Source organism: Anolis carolinensis, unplaced genomic scaffold, assembly GCF_035594765.1.
Source record: "Anolis carolinensis isolate JA03-04 unplaced genomic scaffold, rAnoCar3.1.pri scaffold_14, whole genome shotgun sequence".
NCBI lineage: Eukaryota > Metazoa > Chordata > Lepidosauria > Squamata > Dactyloidae > Anolis > Anolis carolinensis.
The window spans coordinates 2,634,015-2,657,284 of record NW_026943825.1 but is presented as its reverse complement, the minus strand read 5'-3'; the positions used below and the strand labels follow the sequence as shown (position 1 = coordinate 2,657,284).

Below are 23,270 nucleotides of genomic sequence, written 5' to 3'. Positions count from 1 at the left end.
CAGGACCTCAAGACTGAACTGCAAAGACTCTGGCAGAAACCAGTGCAGGTGGTCCTGGTGGTGATGGGCACACTGGGTGCCGTGCCAAAAGATCTCAGCCGGCATTTGGAAACAATAGACATTGACAAAATTACGATCTGCCAACTGCAAAAGGCCACCCTGCTGGGATCTGCGCGCATCATCCGAAAATACATCACACAGTCCTAGACACTTGGGAAGTGTTCGACTTGTGATATTGTGATACGAAATCCAGCATATCTATCTTGTTTGCTGTGTCATAATAAAATAATAATAACTAATAATAATAACTTTCTTTTTATACCCCGCCCCATCTCCCCGGAGGGACTCGGAGCGGCTTACATGGGGGCCGAGCCCGACACATACAGCAATAAAACAGTAAAGCAAATATTCCAACAGTAAAACATCAACATCAATAAAACCATCATAAAAATCAACATACAGCATAAAATATTAAAAACAGGAGACTAAAACACGGATCTGGGCCAAAGTGCAGAATATTTCAAAATGAGAGAGGTAGTTTCTCAGCCAAAGTAGTCAAGAAAGTGCAAAGTAATAATGGCAAAGTATCCTGTTGTTAAATGGGCAGATAGTTTGAACCTACAATAATTAATTAATAATAATTATAATTAATAATAATAATAATAATACACACAAAGGGTCAGAAAAATTCTCACCCTCGCAGTGATGTTGACCGGCTATATCTGCCTAGAAGATCAGGGGGCAGAGGACACTTACAAGTAAAACAAGCAGTCAAAGAAGAAGAACATGCCCTGGCAGAATATGTAAAGCAAAGTGAAGAACTTGCTTTGATTGAAGTCAAAAATCAGAAACTCCTCAAAGCACAGCAGACAAAACACCAGTACAAGAAAACCGCACTACAAACTAGAGCTGACAGCTGGCACAACAAAACATTGCATGGAATGTGGATGTATTATTATTATTATTATTATTATTGACACAAAGACAGAGTATGACACAGCAAATGAGATAGATATGCTGGATTTCGTATCACAAAATCACAAGTCGAACACTTCCCAAGCGTTTAGGACTCTGATGTATTATTATTATTATTATTGACACAAAGACAGTATGACACAGCAAATGAGATAGATATGCTGGATTTCTTATCACAAAATCACAAGTCGAACACTTCCGAAGTGTTTAGGACTCTGATGTATTATGATTATTATTATTATTATTATTATTGACACAAAGACAGTATGACACAGCAAATGAGATAGATATGCTGGATTTCGTATCACAAAATCACAAGTCGAACACTTCCGAAGCGTTTAGGACTCTGATGTATTATGATTATTATTATTATTATTATTATTGACACAAAGACAGTATGACACAGCAAATAAGATAGATATGCTGGATTTCGTATCACAAAATCACAAGTCGAACACTTCCGAAGCGTTTAGGACTGTGTGATGGATTATTATTATTATGACACAGCAAACGAGATCTATATGCTGGATTTCGTATCACAAAATCACAAGTCGAACACTTCCCAAGTGTCTAGGACTGGGTGATGTATTATTATTATTATTATTACTATTATGACACAGCAAACAAGACAGACATGCTGGATTTCGTATCACAAAATCACGAGTCGAACACTTCCCAAGTGTTTAGGACTGGGTGATGTATTATTATTATTATTATTATTATTATTTTATTATGACACAGCAAACAAGACAGACATGCTGGATTTCATATCATAAAATCACAAGTTGAACACTTCCCATGGGTTTAGGACTCTGATGTATTATTATTATTATGCCTGTCATGGAGTACCCATTGGCCTTTAGAGCCCAGTTTGTTTGCTGGGTTTTCTGGCGGTGCAAACGCAGCAGATTGGACCCTGAGCAGCTGCCTGCTGTCTGCAAAAAAAGCAACCCCTGCCAAGGCTTCCCGCTCCGCGCATTTTCCCCATAAAGCGGAGGAGTCCCCTGGGGGTCTGTTTCGGAGGAGAAGCCGGGGCCCAGCTGCCACTTCGGCTGCGCTCCCCGGAGGGCACATGCGCTCGTGCCAGCGCTGGGCGGCCATCTTGGCCAGATGATGCCGCTCCCAGTGCGGACGCTCGGCTTGCCTCTTGAACGGGACGCTACACTCCATAAGAATCATACTATCAATAACGACAATCCCTTATTTCTTATAGGGCTTTGGGATCCATCCCTCTCCAAACATGCTCGGCTTGCCTCTTGAATTATAATCACAACAACAACATTAATAATAATAATAATAATAATAATAACTGATAACTCAGCCGTTAGCAGGACCTCAAAATCGAACTGCAAAGGCTCTGGCAGAAACCAGTACAGGTGGTCCCGGTGGTGATGGGCACACTGGATGCCGTGCCAAAAGATCTCAGCCGGCATTTGGAAACAATAATAAACATTTGACAAAATCACAACCTGTCAACTGCAAAAGGCCACCTGACTGGAATCTGCACTCATCATCCGAAAATACATCACACAGTCCTAGACACTTGGGAAGTGTTCGACAAAATCCAGTGTATAGATCTCATTTGCTGTGTCATACTGTCTTTGTGTCAATAATAATAATAATAATAATAATAATAATAATAATACATCACACAGTCCGAAACACTTGGGAAGTGTTCGACAAAATTCAGCATACAGATCTCGTTTGCTGTGTCATACTGTCTTTGTGTCAATAATAATAATAATAATAATAATAATAATACATCACACAGTCCGAAACACTTGGGAAGTGTTCGACAAAATCCAGCATACAGATCTCGTTTGCTGTGTCATACTGTCTTTGTGTCAATAATAATAATAATAATAATAATAATAATAATAATAATAATAATAATAATAATAATACATCACACAGTCCTAAACACTTGGGAAGTATTCGACAAAATCCAGCATACAGATCTCGTTTGCTGTGTCATACTGTCTTTGTGTCAATAATAATAATAATAATAATAATAATAATAATAACACATCACACAGTCCTAAACACTTGGGAAGTATTCGACAAAATCCAGCATACAGATCTCGTTTGCTGTGTCATACTGTCTTTGTGTCAATAATAATAATAATAATAATAATAATAACACATCACACAGTCCTAAACACTTGGGAAGTATTCGACAAAATCCAGCATACAGATCTCGTTTGCTGTGTCATACTGTCTTTGTGTCAATAATAATAATAATAATAATAATAATAATAATAATAATAATAATAATACATCACACAGTCCTAAACACTTGGGAAGTATTCGACAAAATCCAGCATACAGATCTCGTTTGCTGTGTCATACTGTCTTTGTGTCAATAATAATAATAATAATAATAATAATAATAATAATAATAATACATCACACAGTCCTAAACACTTGGGAAGTATTCGACAAAATCCAGCATACAGATCTCGTTTGCTGTGTCATACTGTCTTTGTGTCAATAATAATAATAATAATAATAATAATAATAATAATAATAATAATAATAATAATAATACATCACACAGTCCTAAACACTTGGGAAGTATTCGACAAAATCCAGCATACAGATCTCGTTTGCTGTATCATACTGTCTTTGTGTCAATAATAATAATAATAATAATAATAATAATAATAATAATAATAATAATAATACATCACACAGTCCTAAACACTTGGGAAGTATTCGACAAAATCCAGCATACAGATCTCGTTTGCTGTGTCATGCTATGTCTTTGTGTCAATAATAATAATAAAAATCTCAATAATAACAATCCCTCGTTCCTTATAGGGCTTTGGGATCCAATTCTGCACATGCTCGGCTTGTCCCTTGAACTGGACACGATATTCCATAATAATGAAAATAACAATAACATTATTGATATTAATAATCTCAATAATAACAATATCTCATTCCTTATAGAGATCCATCCCTCTTTGCATACTCTTAGCTTGTTTCCTGAACAGTGGTATTATTATTATTATTATTTTATGTATACCCTGCTTTTTCTCTCCACAAGAAGAGTCAAAGGGGATATTTCTCTAATATTAGTATTAGAATGTGTTGTCGAAGGCTTTCGTGGCCAGAATCACAGGGTCGTTGTGTGTTTTCAGGGCTGTATGACCATGTTCCAGATTTATTCTCTCCAGACGTTTCGCCCACACCTATGGCAGGCATTACCATTGGAGGCCTTATTATTATTATTACTATTATCACCATCCACAAGATGACTTAAACCAGCTATACATCTATTATTTATATCAGTATTATTACTTATTACTGTATATACTGGAGTATAAGCCTAGTTTTTCAGCCCTTTTTTAGGACTGAAAAAAACCCTCCTCGGCTTATACTCGGGTGAGGGTCCTGGTGGGCTTATACTCAGGTCGGCTTATACTCAAGTATATATGGTATATGTATTATTTTTCTCTATTATTATTGGTATTGTTACATGTATTATTTCACTCTATTACTTATTATTATTAATATTTATTATTTTACTGCATTATTATTAGTATTATTATTTTTATTACATTTATTATTTCACTCTATTATTATTAAAAGGATACATATCTCGGCTTATACTGGAGTCAATGTTTTCCCAGTTTTTTTGTGGTAAAATAAGGTGCCTCGGATTATACTCGGGTTGGCTTATACATGAGTATATATGGTAATTATGATGAAGAAGATATTCTAGGACTTACCCCTTGGAAGAAGGCAAAGAGGATGTTCCTGGGCAGGGCCTGTGCTCGGGGGGCCTTGTGAATGGCTTCGGCCGCGGCCAGAAGGGTCACGAAGGAGCCCACCGCGCTCTCTGCCCCCGGGGCCACGTTCCAAAAGAAGGAGTGGCTGTCGATCTGTCAGGAAAAAAGATGAAGGGAAGGAAAAAGGGCCTCAGTTAAAAGAACGAGAAGCCCTCAGGAAGCCATTACACAGACTTCGCTCTGCACATGCCTAGGGGCCCTAGGTGCCAGGACGGATTTCACCCCCCAAAATATGGACTGCAATGCGCAAAGGAGACTTACTCGTGCAGCGGCCATGACGATGCTGTCGGGCGGTGGCTTATCCGACTCGTTGATGGGCTTCACCGCACTCCAGACGTTGAAATCGGTGAGAGGGTCGCAGACAACCTCTGCGGGAAGAGAGCAGCTGGGTCAAAGGCAGCACCAAGGGGCCAAACAAATCCTGACCTAGGGAGACCTCTTGCCCTAAGACTTAATAATAATAATAATAATAACCTGCTTTGATCGAAGTCAAAAATCAGAAACTCCTCAAAGCACAGCAGAAAAAAAAACCAGTACAAGAAAACCGCACTACAAACTAGAGCTGATAATATTAATAATAATAATAATTCACTGCACCCCCGCAGTGATGTTGACCGGCTATATCTGCCTAGAAGATCAGGGGTCAGAGGACTCTTACAAGTCAAACAAGCAGTCAAAGAAGAAGAACATGCCCTGGCAGAATATGTAACGCAAAGTGAAGAACCTGCTTTGATTGAAGTTAAAAATCAAAAACTCCTCAAAGCACAGCAGACAGAGAATCAGTACAAGAAACCTGCACTACAAACTAGAGATGACAGCTGGCACAACAAAACATTGCATGGAAAGTTCCTTGATAAAATCGAAGGAAAAGCTGACAAGGAGAAGACCTGGCTCTGGCTCACGAATGGGACCCTGAAGAAGGAGGCCTGATCCCTGCAGCCCAAGAGCAAGCCATCAGGACAAAGGCCATTCAGGCCGAGATCGAAAAATCAGCTGATGACCCAAAATGCAGACTGTGCAAGGAAACCGACGAAACCATGGATCCTATCTGTAAGAAAATCGCACAGACAGACTACAAACAGAGGCACAACTATGTGGCCCAAATGATTCATTGGAACTTATGCCTCAAGTCCCACCTCCCAGCAGCAAAGAACTGGTGGGATCACAAACCTGCAAAAGTATTGGAGAATGAACACACAAAGATACTGTGGGACTTCTGGATCCAGACTGACAAAGTTCTGGAACACAACACACCAGACATCACAGTTGTGGAAAAGAAAAAAGTTTGGATCATTGATGTTGCCATCCCAGGTGACAGTCGCATTGATGAAAAACAACAGGAAAAACTCAGCCGCTATCAGGACCTCAAGACTGAACTTCAAAGACTCTGGCAGAAACCAGTACAGGTGGTCCCAGTGGTGATGGGCACACTGGGTGCCGTGCCAAGAGATCTCAGCCGGCATTTGGAAACAATAGACATTGACAAAATCACGATCTGCCAACTGCAAAAGGCCACCCGACTGGGATCTGCACGCATCATCCGAAAGTTCATCGCACAGTCCTAGACACTTGGGAAGAGTTCAATATAATAATAATAATAATAATATAATAATAATAATAGAGGCTAGGTGGCCCTCTGTCACGGGGGATAGAATGGTGATTTTCTGCCTGAAGGCAGAAGAGTGGTTAGACTGGATGGCCTCCTGGGGATCACTTCCTTTGATGCTCACCTGGGTTGAGGCTGAAGGTGCTCTGGATGGCGCTGCGGCGCATACAGGTGACCGTGCTGGTGACGGCGTGCATGTGGGAGGAGAGCTGCATGGCGCACAGCGGATACTGTGGGGCCGAGCCTCCCCGTGGCCGGTTGTAGGTCTGGAAGCACTGCAAAAGAAGGAAGGAATGGTTTAGGACATATATGGAGGAAGGAGCAGAACGCTGGATAAGCGAATATGTTGGATAATTAGGAGAGATTAAGGAAAAGCCTATTAAACATCAAATTAGGTTATTTTTTACAAATTAAGCACCAAAACATCATGTTATACAACAAATTTGACAGAAAAAGTAGTTCAACACGCGGTAATGTTATGTTGTAATTACTGTATTTATGAATTTAGCACCAAAATATCATGATATACTGAAAACATTGACTACAAAAATGCCTTGGATAATCCAGAGCGTTGGATAAGTGAGTGTTGGATAAGTGAGACTCTACTGTAATAATAAAAAGCAAATGTAAAAGTAAGAATAATAGAGTAAAATAATAAATGTAATAATAATAACAGAATAAAATAATAAATGTAATAATAATAGAGTAAAATAATAAATATAATAATAATAGAGTAAAATAATAAATGTAATAATAATTATAGAGTAGAATAATAAATGAAACAATACCAATAATAACAGAGAAAAATAATAAATATATCATATATACTTGAGTATAAGCCGACCTGAATAGAAGCCCACTAGGACCCTCACCCGAGTATAAGCCGAGGAGGTTTTCTTTTCAGTCCTAAAAAAGGGCTGAAAAACTAGGCTTATTCTCGAGTATATACAGTATTATATTACTAAAAAGCACTATATAAGCATTATATATTATTTTGGTCCCATTCTGTTGGCAAAGACTGTGACTGCGATGTTACGGAACGTATGGAAATAGAAAAAGAAAGCCATGTGCTTCCGTACCTGTTTGATGACCTCTGTTTCATTTTGGTCTTGAAGGAGGAAGATGGGGAAGCCAAAGTCCTGGTAGGAGAGGCCGTTGCCAAGGAGGTTCCAGGCAGTAACGTTGCAGTGCGCAAACTCCGGGCCGTAGCTGCCGTTGTACACCCCTGAAGGAGAGAGAGGAACGTAGCCACTTCGTGATTTGGAGGCTGCATCATCATGATAACAATAATCATAATATGATGAACTAGAATGTTTGTGTGAATGCTTGTGAAGAAAAGAAAAAACAGGCCTAAAAAAATAGAGATGGCGTTCGTGCAATGCATTAATGAAGGAAGACTTGGCAGCCGGCTGTGGCGCAGGCTGGTGAGCAGCCAGCTGCAATAAATCACTCTGACCAAGAGGTCATGAGTTCGAGGCCAGCCCATGGTGGGGTGAGCACCTGACAATTAAAAATAAAAAATAGCCCCTGCAACCCGAAAGATAGTTGCATCTCTCAAATAGGAAATTAAGGTACCACTTATAAAGTGGGGAAGCTAATTTAACTAATTTACGACTCCATAAAAATCATCCAGCCGCCATTGGAATGAGGAAGTGCCATTGCAGTGGATGATGAAGCAGCTGCTCCCCCTGTGGCTGGAATCAAACATCCCCTCAAGATTGAACTTCAAGATTGAACTTCAAAGACTTTGGCAGAAACCAGTGCAGGTGGTCCCGGTGGTGATGGGCACACTGGGTGCTGTGCCAAAAGATCTCAGCCAGCATTTGGAAACAATAGACACTGACAAAATTACAATCTGCCAACTGCAATATAATAATAATAATACAGAATAGTTACATGATAGCATCCATGGGGAGTGGTAGATGCAAGGGTTAACAAATACAACAACAACACATTAAACCCTAATAATAATAATAATAATATTACAGAATATTTACATGATAGCATCCACGGGGAGTGGTATATGCAAGGGTTAACAAATACAACAACAACAACTACACATTAAACCCTAATAATAATAATAATAATAATAATAACAATACAGAATATTTACATGATAGCATCCATGGGGAGTGGTAGATGCAAGGGTTAACAAATACAATAACAACAACAACAACACATTAAACCCTAATAATAATAATAATAATAATAATACAGAATATTTACATGATAGCATCCATGGGGAGTGGTAGATGCAAGGGTTAACAAATACAACAACACATTAAACCCTAATAATAATACTACATTGTTGTGCGTTTATTATTGTTTACATTGCCTTTCCTCTTGTAAGCCGCTCTGAGTCCCCTTCGGAAGAGGGGGCAGGATATAAATAAAGTTTTGTTGTTGTTGTTGTTGTTATTATTATTATCCCCTTCAGAGATAAGAAGCCCCACCACTATTGTGTCATAATACAGCCTTTATTGGCACACACCCCAACACCATACACTATGCAGACCTATACAAAAAGAGGAAGTCCCAGATAAAGTCCTTTCTGCTCACCGAAGCCGTCGTTGGGGCACTTTAACCCGGGGGAGAAGCCCCTGGAAGGGCTGGGCTTGGCGATGGCCACGGCCAGGCCGGAGATCCTGGAGCTGCCTTTCAGCCTCTGCATCAGTTCCCTGCACAGAGGAAGGAAACACAACAGAAAAGGGAGGTTATGATCTAGGGTCACTGCATTGTCAGGGTCAGGAGTTACATGCACCTGTACTGATTTGAATGCAGGGTTCCCCCTTTGGGCTAAATGACCTTCCTAAAATCAGGGGAGCCAAAGCTGTATCTGCTTCTGGAGCTTCCCTTTGAGGGATGCTGTCCTGCCCGCAAAGAGACTTTACTATTTTAAGTTTTCCTTAGAAGGGTTCACTCCTTACTTGCATAGTTTATGGGAGGGAAATATAGGTAACCTTTTCCCTTTAAGAGCCTCAAAGCCAGATTCCTTGAAGCCAGAGTCATTTGGAAGAAGGTGTTAGAGGAGCCAGGAAGCTGAACATATTGCACGTTGAGAAGTTATAAATAGTTATCACATTTAGTATACTATTAGTTAGTATAAGTAATATATAATAATACTAGCTGTGCCCAGCCACGCGTTGCTGTAGCGAAGTATGGTGGTATGGGAAATAAAGTATCTTATATTATCTGCTTAGCACTGGATTATATGAGGCCCTTTCTACACAGCTGTAAAAAATGCACACTCAAGTGGATTATATGGTAGTGAGGAGTCAAGATAATCCAGTTCAAAGCAGATAATATAAGATTATAAATGGGCAATATAGCTGTGTGGAAGGGCCTTGAGTCTGCACTGCCATATAATCCAGTTAAAATCAGATAATCTGTATTTTATAGGCAGTGGGGAAGAGGCCTAAGTGTGCCCTTGGCTGAGTGGGTTGCTAGGAGACCAAGTGGGCGGAGCTTAGCCTTCTAACTGGCAGCAATTGGATAAAAACAATTATTCCTCTCCCTCTAATTAGGACTTTATTTTTCTTTTCTTTTTGTTGTATGAACGTAGGGGCATGGATGAGGGGTTGTGCTGCCAAGTTTAGTGTTTCTGGGATGTATAGTTTTGTTGTTTCGTCCTAGGCCGAAATTTCATTACCCTTTAATATATATAGATAATTGCACAAACTTTAAAACGTGCGGTGTGTTCAGCTTCCTTTCTCCTGTAGCACCTTCTTCCAAATGGCTCTTAAAGGAAAAAAGTTATCTATATGAATAGTATACTAAATATACTTTAGTATACTATTAGTATGAAATGTATATTTTTAATTCATAATATATTTTAATAGTTCTGTTTTATGTGCTGTTTTATATTGGTTTGTATGAGCATCTAATTGTTGGCACTGCTGTAAGCCGCCCTGAGTCCCTTCGGGTGAGAAGGGCGGGATATAAATATGAGAAATAAATAAATAAATAGTATCTCTTCTCTCCTATATATATAAAATCATATTTAATGTACTATTACATAGTATACTAGATATATATACAGTAGAGTCTCACTTATCCAAGCTAAACAGGCCGGCAGAAGCTTGGATAAGCGAATATCTTGGATAATAAGGGGGGATTAAGGAAAAGCCTATTAAACATCAAATTAGGTTATGATTTTACAAATTAAGCACCAAAACTTCATGTTATACAACAAATTTGACAGAAAAAGTAGTTCAATACGCAGTAATGTTATATTGTAATTACTGTATTTACAAATTTAGCACCAAAATATCACGATATATTGAAAACATTGACTACAAAAATGGCTTGGATTATCCAGAGGCTTGGATAAGCGAGGCTTGGATTAGTGAGACTCTACTGTATGTGTGTGTGTGTGTGTGTGTATATATATATATCTCATATATATAATTATCATTATATCTAAATATTAAAATTAGTATATTATTAGTATAGATTTTATGGTTGGGGGTCACCACAACATGAGGAACTGTATTAAGGGGTCGCGGCATTAGGAAGGCACAGATAATACGGTATGTATCTGTGTTCCTTTGTGACGGGAAAGCCCTGCTCACCCGGTGAAGAGCTCTCCGTCCAGGAGCAGCACATACGGGGCGTGCGGACCTTCCTCCAAGACCCATTTCAAGTCCACCTCCTCATCTTCCACCACATGGATGATGCCGGTGTCACCATTCAAGGAAGCTGACATTGGAGAGAGAGAGAAAGTAATAGTAGCAATAATAATAATAGAATACTTGATTGATTGATTTATTTATTTACAGCATTTATATTCCGTCCTTCTCACGCCGAAGGGGACTCAGGGCGGATCACATTACACATATAGGCAAACATTCAATGCCTTTCAACATAGAACAAAGACAAACAAACGTAGGCTCCGAGCAGCCTCGAACTCATGACCTCCTGGTCAGAGTGATTCATTGCAGTTAATTGCAGCTGGCTTGCTCTCCCGTCTGCGCCACAGCCCGTGGCAAACATTCACAGCCCATGGCAAACATTCAATGCCATTACAGAACAATTAGCAACAAAGACAGACAGTACACGGACAGAGGCAAGGCTTCCAACTTTTTCAAGTGAGAAAGCACAAAACCCTTCTCAATTAGACTGGCCAGAAAGAAAAAAATAGTGTCCTCCAACCATATACATATATACATACAGTATCTATCTATCTCTATATATGAGATATGGTATCCTCGATTTGGAAGGGACTCCCAAAGGCCATCCACTGCAGGCTCGTTTGTAAGTGGGATGTTTGTAATTCAGGGATTATATGTACTCTAAATAACCCAAATAAACAAGTCCAGTTTTCCCTTCATGGCAAGAGACTCACACTGGCAGCCTATTTGATGGGTGGCGTTTAAGAGGCGGACGCAGGTTGCTGTCCGGTTCAAGGGGATATAGATCTTCCTCTCCACAGAATTACACCAGACGGACCCTATTGAAAGAAAGAGACAAATTCAATAAGAAGACACTTCTAAACAAGAGACAATGTTCCTGCTATTATTATTATATTGTTATATTTATTTATACCTCATGTTATATCTCCCGAAGGAGACTCAAAGCGGCCACGTATCTATTATTATTATTGTTGTTGTTGTTGTTGTTATATTTAGGCCCCACTTTATCTCTTCCAAAGTAGACTCAAAGCGGCTATGTAGCTATTATTATTATTATATTTATTTATACCCACTTTATCTCTCCCGAAGGAGACTCAAAGCGGCCATGTATCTATTATTATTATTATTATTATTATTATTATTATTATTATTATTATTATATTTAGGCCCCACTTTATCTCTTCCAAAGTAGACTCAAAGCGGCTATGTAGCTATTATTATTATATTTATTTATACCCACTTTATCTCTCCTGAAGGAGACTCAAAGCGGCCATGTATCTATTATTATTATTATTATTATATTTATACCCCGCTTTATCTCTTCCAAAGTAGACTCAAAGTGGCTATGTAGCTATTATTATTATTATATTTATTTATACCCCATTTTATATCTTCCGAAGGAGACTCAGAGCGGGCAGGTATCTATTATTAGTATTATTTTATTATATTATAATTATTATATTTATACCCCGCTTTATCTCTCTCAAAGTAGACTCAAAGGGACTATGTAGCTATTATTATTAGTATTATTAATATTATCATTATATTTATTTATACCCACTTGAGTCTCACAGGAGACTCAAAAGCAGCTTGAGATAAAGGCATCAGCATACAATTTAGAATAGACAAATATGCAAACATTAAAACAGTATTAATAGCTTTGGCCATAAGTCTGTAGGGGGGCATCTAATAACAATAATAATAATAACAATAATAATAATGAAAATAATATTATTTCTTACCCGCCTCTCCTCGTGGCTTGAGGTGGGTTACAACAGAGTGAAAAACACATCATCAGTGCAAACAATTTATAATTTCTATAAAACACATATGAAAATAGACAGAACAAAGACTAAAACACAGGACGCGAGTTTAAAATTCATGTCTTAAATGGACTTTTATTTGTGGTTTTTATTTCTATTATTATGTTTATTTATACCCAACACTTTCCCTCCACAAGGAGACTCAAAGCTGCTACGCTATTATTAGTATTATGGCTATATTATTATTAGATTTATGATATTATATATTATATTTATGTCACATTGAACTGAAGGAGACAGAGGGGCGTCTACATCTTAGAGTTAACCCGGTCTGGTACTGCTTTAATTCGGAACTCACCGCCCGCCACAGCGAAGAGGAGAAGCCCCTTCAAGAGAAACCCGGCAGAGCCTCCTTCTTCCTCCACCGTCGCCATCTTACTTCCCTGCCCTCTCTTGCTTCCGCTTCCGCTCTTTCGGGCCGCTCTCGCCCAACCTGCAAGGGCAGCCGGAGGTAACACTCTATGTCACTAGAGCGGGGCCTCCTCCTCCTCCTCCATTCGGGCCGCTCTAGCCTCACCCGCAATTCAGTCAGAGGGTGCGGCTCTATTTCCCCACCGCCATCTTGCTTCCCCACTCTCGCCTTCAGCTCCTTCGGGCCGCTCTAGCACCTTCGCAATGCAACCGGAGGCCGCAGCTCTATGTTCACGCCGCCGAGCCGCTTCACCTCTCTCTCCTCTTTCTTTCGAGTCGCTCTAGGCCAATCAGCAATCGGAACCGATAGCGAGACTCTATGACCACCAGGGCGGCTCCTCCTCCTTTCTGACGACTCCTTTTTTCTAAGGGGCCGCTCTAGGCGCGCCGGCAATGCAGCCAGGGTAAGCATGGCTCTATGGTGCCAGGCGCCATTTTGTCTAGCCTACGCCCCTTGTTTCCGCGGCAGGAAGCGGAAGTGCTGCTGGAGGTGACGTGGAAGCGGCTTCGGCTGAGGAGACTGAGGAGAAGATGCTCACCAAGTTCGAGACCAAGTCCGCACGCGTCAAAGGTAAAGCGCATTCTAGTTCTATATTGAAATGTATGTATGTGTTCGTATTCTTGCAGGGATTAGCAGGAGAGGCTGCATTTCCATTGCTTTTGGTTGAAAAGGCCCCGCTCAGGATCTGTAATGCATTTTAATGGCTCCGTTATATTGAGGTTGTGAGGTCTGTGAGGTGGGGTTTATATATTTGTGGAATGATGTCCAGGTGGGAGAAAGAACTCTTGGTTGCTTCTTGTGGACTTCAATGGCTTCTCTGTGTAGTTTGACAAGGTGTCCACAGCTGCACGGTCTACGGTAGACTCCTGCAGAGGTGAGAGGATCCCTCTTGTCCTTTGCTGAACGTAGCATTTCTTGGATTTTCTTACTGAGTCTGTACATCAGGGGTCCCCAAACTAAGGCCCGGGGGCCGGATGCGGCCCTCCAAGGTCATTGACCTGGCCCCCGCCCTCAGTTTTATAATATAATATTTTTATATCAGTTTTAATAATATAATATATTGTATATACATATAATATTGATAATAATCTTATGTTATACAATATAATACTAATAGTAATACCATATAATAATATTAATTATATGTTATATATTACATATTATATAGTAGTATAGTGGTATAGTTCAATATAGTAATATATAATGCTAATATTGTGTTATGCTAATAATATATTGTATGTACATACAGCTGCTCTGAGTCCCCTTCGGGGTGAGAAGGGTGGGATATAAATGTAGTAAATAAATGCAGTAAATAAATAATAAACTTTAGACTTAGGCTCGGCCAAAGTCTGACATGACTTGAAGGCACACAATAACAACAACAATCCTAATTAACTTGACTATCTCATTGGTCAGTAGCAGGCCCACACTTCCTACTGAAATCCTAATAGGTTTATGTTGGTTAAAATTGTTTTCATTTTTAAATATTGTATTGTTCTTTCATTGTTCTTGTTCTTGTTGTTGTTTTTGCACTACAAATAAGACATGTGAGGTGTGCATAGGAATTTGTATTATTTTTTTCAAATGATAATTCGGCCCCTCAACAGTCTGAAAGATTGTGGACCGGCCCTCTGCTTTAAAAGTTTGGGGACCCCTGCTGTACATACTTTGTAGGTTTATTATTTATTTATTTATTGTTTTTAATTTTTTCTAACCCGCCACTATCTCCCCGAAGGGACTCGGGGCGACTAACGTGGGGGCACAGCCCAAACAGAAACAATGTATAAACAACACATGGCAAAAAATTTAGATACAAGATACAACAGTCATATAAAATAATCAATTTAAAACATTGCATACAATAAGACATAAATAACCAAGCAAATAAAGTAATAATACAGGGGGGTCAGGCCTAAGAAGATACATAATTTCAAGACCTTTTAATAAAGTGCATGGACAGTGACCTTTAGTTATCATGACCATTTGGCTGATGTGTCTATATATCCGTAACTCCAAACATATTTTGTTTGTGTTGCACGGTTGTGTTTCATACGCAGCAGCCCAAACACAAATCAAAGAACACAAAATGCTAGACTACTCTTGACAACCACCACATCAGACTTTCTACAGGTACATAGAATCATAGAATCATGGAGTTGGAAGAGACCTCACGGGCCATCCAGTCCAACCCCCTGCCAAGAAGCAGGAAAATCACTTTCAAAGCACCCTCAACAGATGGCCATCCAGCCTCTGCTTAAAAACCTCCAAAGAAGGAGCCTCCACTATACTCTGGGGCAGAGAGTTCCACTGTTGAACCGCTCTCACAGTTAGGAAGTTCTTCCTAATGTTCTGGTGGAATCTCCTTTCCCGTAGTTTGAAGCCAGGGCAGCAGAAAACAAGCTTGCTCCCTCCTCACATATTTATACATGGCTATAAGCCTTCTTTTCTGCAGGCTAAACATGCCCAGCTCTTTAAGCTGCTCCTCATAGGGTTTGTTCTCCAGACCCTTGATCATTTTAGTCGCCCTCCTCTGGACACATTCCAGCTTGTCAACATCTCCCTTCAATTGCGGTGCCCAGAATTGGAGATAGTATTGACTTGTATTACCTAGTGGTATTTTTGTTTTGGGAGAAGACTGAGGCAAAGAAGGCGCTGAGTAACCCTGCTTCGCTCTCACAGAACCTCCTCTCACAACCAACCCATACAGGAGCCACACATAGCAGCCTTCACATTGGTGCTTCTCTCACTGAAGCTTCTCACATCAGGTCCACCTCACACAGAGGTGTTCTCTCACAGAGGCTGACTGACACATCTCAGGATGACGCTAGCTTTGGCCCACTAACTTCGGCAATCGCACTTTCCTCAGGGTGACGTTATCTTATTTAACCCTTTCAATGCCTGACTAACATATTTGTAATTAAAAATACTTAGTTATTTTTTAATATTTCTTAACACCCCTTGCACACCCCCACCCATTATTTTCCTTTTGGGAGGAGACCGAGGCAAAGAAGGCACTGAGTAGCCCCACGTTTTCTCAGTCCCGTTTTCACATTTGCCAGACTTTATTGCATCACCGGCTGAAGATGTTCTCTGTGAGGAACCTTTGGCCTCACAATGCGTTGCGCTTCATCGACTACCTCACAATGGCCAGCGTGGCCTTCTGTCTCTTTGCGTCCTTGCCTTCTGGCTCTCCTCCCTTTCCACCCTCGGGATGGAGAGAGACCCCAAAGCAAGGGACTGGGGTGAGGTGGGCGCCATGACGGCAGTGGGCCCCTCCTTCCTGCCTTTGCTTCTGGAGCCAGTGAAGAAGCCTAGACGTCCCATCTGGGAAATGGGCTCCCACCGGGAAGCAGAAGCCCGTCGTTTGCGAGAGTCCATCCAGGAGCGACGGATCCGGGAGCAAGTCCAGCGCAGCGGCGAACAGATGCGGGAGGCTTTCGCCCGTCGGGCGCGGCGGGACTCGTTGCTCCTGGATTACTGGGCCGAGCGAGGAATCAAGGACTTCCAGCGGCGAAAGGCCGAGGAGGAGAAGGAGGAAGAGAAGCGGCAGAAGCAGCGGAAGAAGCAGGCGATTTCGCCGGAAGGGGTTCCGCGAGAGACGATGACAATGGCGGGGGGTTTCGTGGTGCCCAGCGTCGTCGTCTCCACGCCGAAGGCCCCGAATGAGGACAAGCTGAGGGAGGAGGAGGAGTGGGAGATAGGGGAGAGCTTCCCGGGGCTGTGGCTGCTCTGCCCCAGACGGACCTGGGCTTCGGGGGAGAGCCCCAAATGCCCGCTGAAAGAGGACACCCCCTGCCAACCCCCCCGGCTGCCCGTCATTTCTCCCTCTGAGGGACGGCTCTCCAAGGCCCACACGGAGCAGGACCTGGCGCCCTGGTCCTCCTCCACCACCACCACCTTGGACCGCGACCCCTGGAGACACAAGGCTCTGACCCCAATGGGGTGGAAGCGGTCATCAAAGAGGGAGTATAGCCGGACTTGACCGCAGGACAACAACGAGAACAGGGTTGCAGCCCAGAAGAAGAAATCCCAAAACTACCCAAAATACTCATTACTCTCAACTCAGTCATCAAAAGGAGTTTACAACCTAGAAGAAGAAATCCCAATGCTACCCAAAACAAAGAAAGATTGAGTCCTTGATTTATGGACTCAGTCATGAAAAGGAGATCACAACTTAGAAGGAGAAGAAGAAAAAATACTAATGCTATCAATAATAAAAATAAAAAAGATGGCATTCTTTATTTGCAAATTTGGTCATGAAAAGGAGGTTGCAACCTAGAATAGGAAATGCTAACGCTTCCCAAAATATTACAAAAGATGGAATCCTTTATTTATAGACTCAGTGATGTGAATTCATTGAAGTCTGGAAAGCGGCAATAATCAGATATACAGTAGAGTCTCACTTATCCAAGCCTCGCTTATCCAAGCTTCTGGATTATCCAAGCCATTTTTGTAGTCAATGTTTTCAATATATCGTGATATTTTGGTGCTAAATTCGTAAATACAGTAATTACAGCATAACATTACCGCGTATTGAACTACCTTTTCTGTCAAATTTGTTGTATAACATGATGTTTTGGTGCTTAATTTGTAAAATCATTAATTTGATGTTTAATAGGCTTTTCCTTAATCCCTCCTTATTATCCAAGATATTCGCTTATCCAAGCTTATGCCGGCCCATTTAGCTTGGATAAGTGAGACTCTGCTGTACTAGAAACTATGCAGGTGGCACGTTGCAATGCTTCTACTACCTCCAAAATAATAAATTATTTATCTCCTTCCCCCCCCCCCTCTCTCTTTCTCTCTCTAAAATTACAATATTTATGATGCTTCCATCCCTGTTGAACCCAGATTTTAAGGAAAGGAAAAGTATGGATTGGCTGTGGTTAAGTGTTGTGTTTATGAAGGAAAGGGAGGGAGGAAGAAAAAGAGGATCTCAAAAGGTTCAAAATGTTAGTTTTCATGCTGGTGGATACCTTCTTCAACCTTTATATCTCGCCAGAGAATTTACCTGTCTGCTTTTATCAATACACGTAATAAACTTCTTGTGTGAGAGAATTGGTAGTCTACAGAGACGTTGAAATTGGAGCAAACTTGCCACACAGAGCAAATAAATACTGGAGTTCTTTGTAGAAAATTCACCTTGATTTGGGGGAGTTGTAGTTCACCTACATCCAGAGAGCACTGTGAACCCGAACACTGATGGATCTGGACCAAACATGGCACACAGACCTGATATGCCAAAATTTGATTACTGGAGGGGTTTGGGGGGAAATTGACCTTCCATTCTGGGAGTTGTAGTACATCCACAACCAGATAAACTGTGACCTCCAACGATGATGGACCTAGACTTGCCACACAGAACCACCATGACTAACTCAACCTACTCGAAGGGGTTTCAGGGGGCTGATTCACCATAGTGGGAATTGTAGTTCACCCTACAGTCAGAGAGCACACTGAACCCCACCCATAATGCACCCAGAGCAAACTTACCCAACATAACAAACTTTAAGTACTGATGGAGTTCCTCAGGGTTAACCTGGCATGATGTCAGTTATAGTTCACCCACAACCTTATGCATTTTGTACAATTGAAACACTGACTTTTTCAAATAACCCAGGCAACGCCAAGCTAGTAATGACAATAACAATTATTATTATTATCATAATTACTACCAATATTCTTGTGTATTGTAATTCAGAAATTTTTGTCTTTAGGTCATATCCACCACATATTGTAGAAAGTTGCTTCTTTTTGTTGACGTTTCCAGCAAACTTTTTTTTTTAATGGATCAACCTTTGCTCACCTTTCCAGTGTCATTTAGACTAGTGTTTCCCAACCTTTTTTTGACCAAGGACCACTTGACCGGGAACCATTTGTCCAGGGGCCACTCCCCAACATTAGTACCAAAAGGGTTATGAATCAGTTTTTTGTCAACTTTAGATTTGGTTTGGTTATTTGGGGTACTAATTCAGAAAATTGGATTTGATAGACCACATCATCTCTAGTTTCTGATACAGAACATATACTATCCAGTAGTCGCTATTTGCTTGATCACAGAAAACCATATTTAATCATCTAGAGCAGATTTTCCACACATGTCTTGCAGACTTTATTTTAGGTCTCACAGCCCACAGCTTGGGAACCACTGATCTAGACATTCTCTTTTAGAAATGTTCTCTTCCCTTGTGAGTGTTGTCTTTTGTCTACTGCATCTGTTTCTGCTTGTCTGGATGAACGTTATGTCCCACATTCTTGGACTGTTGCGTCGTCTTGATTCTCTCTTACCTGGAAATGTCTTTGTTTTATTCTAGGGCTGAGCTTCCACCCGAAGAGGCCATGGATCCTCACCAGCCTCCACAATGGCGTCATTCAGCTCTGGGACTATCGCATGTGTACCCTCATTGACAAGTTCGACGAACACGATGGTATGCACGTTGAGGGGTTCTGGGAGCCCACTTTCTCTATTGATCTGCATTTGCGGAGAAGAGTCCAGGGCAAGGTCTTGTGTCTATGCCGCTTCTATTATTATAATTATAATTATAATTATTATTTTTATTGCTACTAAACTCACGGTTACCCCAAATTAGAGTTTCCTTAGGCCCAGAATACGTAGAGGTGTTATTAATAATAATAATAATAATAATCTGCCCTGAATCTTTTCAGGGGAGATAGGGCGGAATACAAACAAACTTTTATATATTATTATTGTTATTGTTGTTGTTGTTAATTATGATATTCAAGTCACCTCTCAACTCATAGTGACCTCAAATCAAGGTTTCCTTGGGCCAGGGAAACTTCGAGGTATTATTATTATTATTACATATTATTAATATTATTATTTATGCTATTCAAGTCACCTCTCAACTCATAGTAACCCCAAATCAAGGCTTCCTGAAGCCAGGGAGACTTAGAGGTGTTATTATTACTGTTACATATTACTGTGTATTATTATCATTATTATTTATAATAATAATAAGTTTATTTATATCCCGCCTCCATCTCCCCCGAAGGGGACTCGGGTTGGCTTACAGCAAAATCAGATACAAAACAATAACAAAATACGAAACATCAAAATACAGAACAAAAACCAGTAATAATACATACACAATAACCGGAAAAACAAAACAAAACAGAAACGCAGTATTAAGACATCGAATTAAAACCATCAAATTAATGCTATACAAGTCACCTGTCAATTGATGGTGACCCCAAATTGGGGTTAACTTAGTGTAGGGATACTTAGATGTGATGATATTATTGTTGTTGTTGTTACTGTTATTTTTATTTATACTATTCAGGTCACCTGCCAACTCATTGTGACCCCAGATTGGGGTTAACTTAGGCCAGGGAGATGGAGATGTGATTATATTATTGTTGTTGTTATTGTGATTATATTTATTAATAGCCATTAATGCTAATCAAGGTGATTAAGTACAACATTCACACTGGCCTCCAACAGACAAAAGTTCTTTCTCCCACCCTGGCCCTTCCACAGATATATAAAGTTCCCTTGCTTAGTTTTCCAACAGACCTCAGCACCTCTGAGAATGCCTGCCATAGATGTGGGTGAATTATTACTATTATTATTATTATTTGTGTCTTCCAGGTCCCGTCCGAGGCATTGATTTCCACAAGCAGCAGCCTCTCTTTGTGTCTGGAGGCGATGATTACAAAATCAAGGTAAGCAGGGCCTCGTTGCTGAGAAGCCAAGCTTTGATATGATAAATTCATCTATATGTTTTAATTTACTGCCATCCTTTCCGTTTTCTTGTTTCCAAAGGCAGGTTGAGGTCTTTAGCAGGAGGTTTGTGAATGCAAAGTGTGTTGAAACTAAACAGGAAGGAAGAGGGACATGAATGTATTCCAACTCTTCCCTGAGTCGGCCTCTGTTTTTCTTCTCCTTCCTTCTTTTCCAGGTCTGGAACTACAAGCTCCGCCGCTGTCTCTTCACTCTCCTGGGGCACCTGGATTACATCCGCACCACTTTCTTCCATCATGTGAGTCCAGCAAGGCCAAAGTTTATATTATAATGTGTGTGTGTGTGTGTGTGTGTGTGTGTGTGTGTGTGTGTGTGTAGCAGCAAGAGAAATTCCACGGAGGCATTAACCCTTCCCTATGTGATCCAAAGCTTAGATATATTATATATATATATATATATATATATATATATATATATATATATATATAGAGAGAGAGAGAGAGAGAGAGAGAGAGAGAGAGAGAGAGAGAGAGAGAGAGAGAGAGAGAGAGCAGCAAAACAAACCCCATGGGGCGTTAAACCTTATTTATTTATTTCCAATATTTATATCCCGCCCTTCTCACCCGAAGGGACTCAGGGCGGCTTGCAACATTGGCACAGTTAGATGCCTATACAAAATCAATCAACAATACATAAAATCAGTTAAAAACTATTAAATACAGTATTAAAATTACAGTGTATAAATTTAAAAAATAACGTATGCTCAGATCCGTTCGTCCAGTAATCTCATGCTTTATCCATGGGTCAGTCCGTGTCATCTTTATTGTTTATTTGTTGAAAGCCTGGGCACATAGCCATGTTTTTAGGGCTCTTCTAAAGCCCAACCTTCCCCATATCATCTAATTTTATTTATTTATTTGCTATATTTATATGCCGCCCTTCTCACCCCGAAGGGGACTCAAAGCGGCTTACAAATTAAATTTACATATCATATTATTAGCATAGTACAATACTGGTAATAAATTACTATATTGTACTGTATCAATATATTGTAATATTATTAGTAATATTACATGTAAATTATAATATATAATTAATATTATTATATTATATTATTAGTATTATATTGTATTACAATATAATATATTATTGACACAACGACGTTGTATGACACAGCAAACAAGATAGATATGCTGGATTTCGTTTCACAAAACCACAAGTCGAACACTTCCCAAGTGTCTAGGACTGTGTGATGTATTTTCGGATGATGCGTGCAGATCCCAGCAGGGTGGCCTTTTGCAGTTGGCAGATCGTAATTTTGTCAATGTCTATTGTTTCCAAATGCCAAATAATATATTATTATTATTATTATTAATATTATTATATTTATATTGCATTATATTATATTTTACACAGCAAGACACACCCCATGGGTACCCAACATTGCCCGGGTTATTAGAAGAAGTCATTTTTTTATTTTACAAAATGCATAAGATTGTGGATGTACTACAACTCACATAGTGCCAGATTAACCCTGAAATTCTGTCAGGACTTCAAGTTTATCATGTTGGGCAAATGTACTCTGGGTGCATCATTGGTAGGGTTCAGTCTGCTTTCCAGCTGCCTTTGGTGGAGGAAAAACAGAAAATCGAGAAGAAAAGTGTCCCCGAATGAAAGCATTTCCTTGGGTGGTGGTGTTTGGGGGGGATATTGGCAGGGTTTGGGCTTCATGTTCATGGCACTCACTCTAACCTGCAATATCACACCCCAGCCACATACACACATACAGATTTTAACTTTTATTACATGTATAGGTAGATATCAACAAAAGAAACTCCACAGGGGTGTTTACCCTCCCCTATGTGATTTGGATCATATAGAGGTGAATACCCCTGTGGGGTTTGTTTTGCTGCCCTATCTATCTATCTATCTGGCTCTAGTTACACTTTAAAAAGTCCCTTGGTAACACAAAAGGCCCCTCCCTCTGTGTTTGGCAGGAGTACCCCTGGATCCTGAGCGCGTCCGACGACCAGACCATCCGGGTTTGGAATTGGCAGTCCCGCACCTGCGTTTGGTACCTCTGCTTTTTGTATTATTTTATTTGTTTGATCACGAAGATGGTCTGATTCAATTGCTTGCATTTGCCTTTCCCTTTTACTCTGGCTATAAGCCATTTCTCCTTAAAGTGACTATTCATATATTTAATTTGCCTTTCCATGATGTCATCTTGAAGCATTTTATCTGGTAAATAGTTATATTTAAGATCCCATTATTATTGTTATTATTATTATCAGAATCAATTTATTAATGCTCCGACCAATGGTCAT

General features: G+C 40.2%; 2 protein-coding genes across 2 annotated transcripts in view; one reads left to right on the top strand and one right to left on the bottom strand.

The window, feature by feature from the left end:
* The window catches only part of ncstn (nicastrin), a 31,123-nt gene extending 17,552 nt beyond the window's left edge, over positions 1–13,571 (bottom strand). The window contains exons 1-8 of the mRNA XM_062964755.1: positions 13,128–13,571; positions 11,720–11,824; positions 10,947–11,073; positions 8,935–9,053; positions 7,455–7,600; positions 6,500–6,650; positions 5,031–5,137; positions 4,710–4,862 (exon numbers count right to left, since the gene is read on the bottom strand). Coding sequence (XP_062820825.1) covers positions 4,710–4,862; positions 5,031–5,137; positions 6,500–6,650; positions 7,455–7,600; positions 8,935–9,053; positions 10,947–11,073; positions 11,720–11,824; positions 13,128–13,203 — 984 coding nt within the window. The 5' untranslated portion in view covers positions 13,204–13,571. The remainder of the gene's footprint in view (positions 1–4,709; positions 4,863–5,030; positions 5,138–6,499; positions 6,651–7,454; positions 7,601–8,934; positions 9,054–10,946; positions 11,074–11,719; positions 11,825–13,127) is intronic.
* An 88-nt stretch (positions 13,572–13,659) lies between these two features.
* copa (COPI coat complex subunit alpha) overlaps positions 13,660–23,270 on the top strand; it is a 60,528-nt gene continuing 50,917 nt past the window's right edge. Inside the window, exons 1-5 of the mRNA XM_062964754.1 lie at positions 13,660–13,811; positions 19,556–19,669; positions 20,851–20,924; positions 21,161–21,241; positions 22,941–23,017. Of these exons, the coding sequence (XP_062820824.1) occupies positions 13,772–13,811; positions 19,556–19,669; positions 20,851–20,924; positions 21,161–21,241; positions 22,941–23,017 (386 nt within the window). The 5' untranslated portion in view covers positions 13,660–13,771. The remainder of the gene's footprint in view (positions 13,812–19,555; positions 19,670–20,850; positions 20,925–21,160; positions 21,242–22,940; positions 23,018–23,270) is intronic.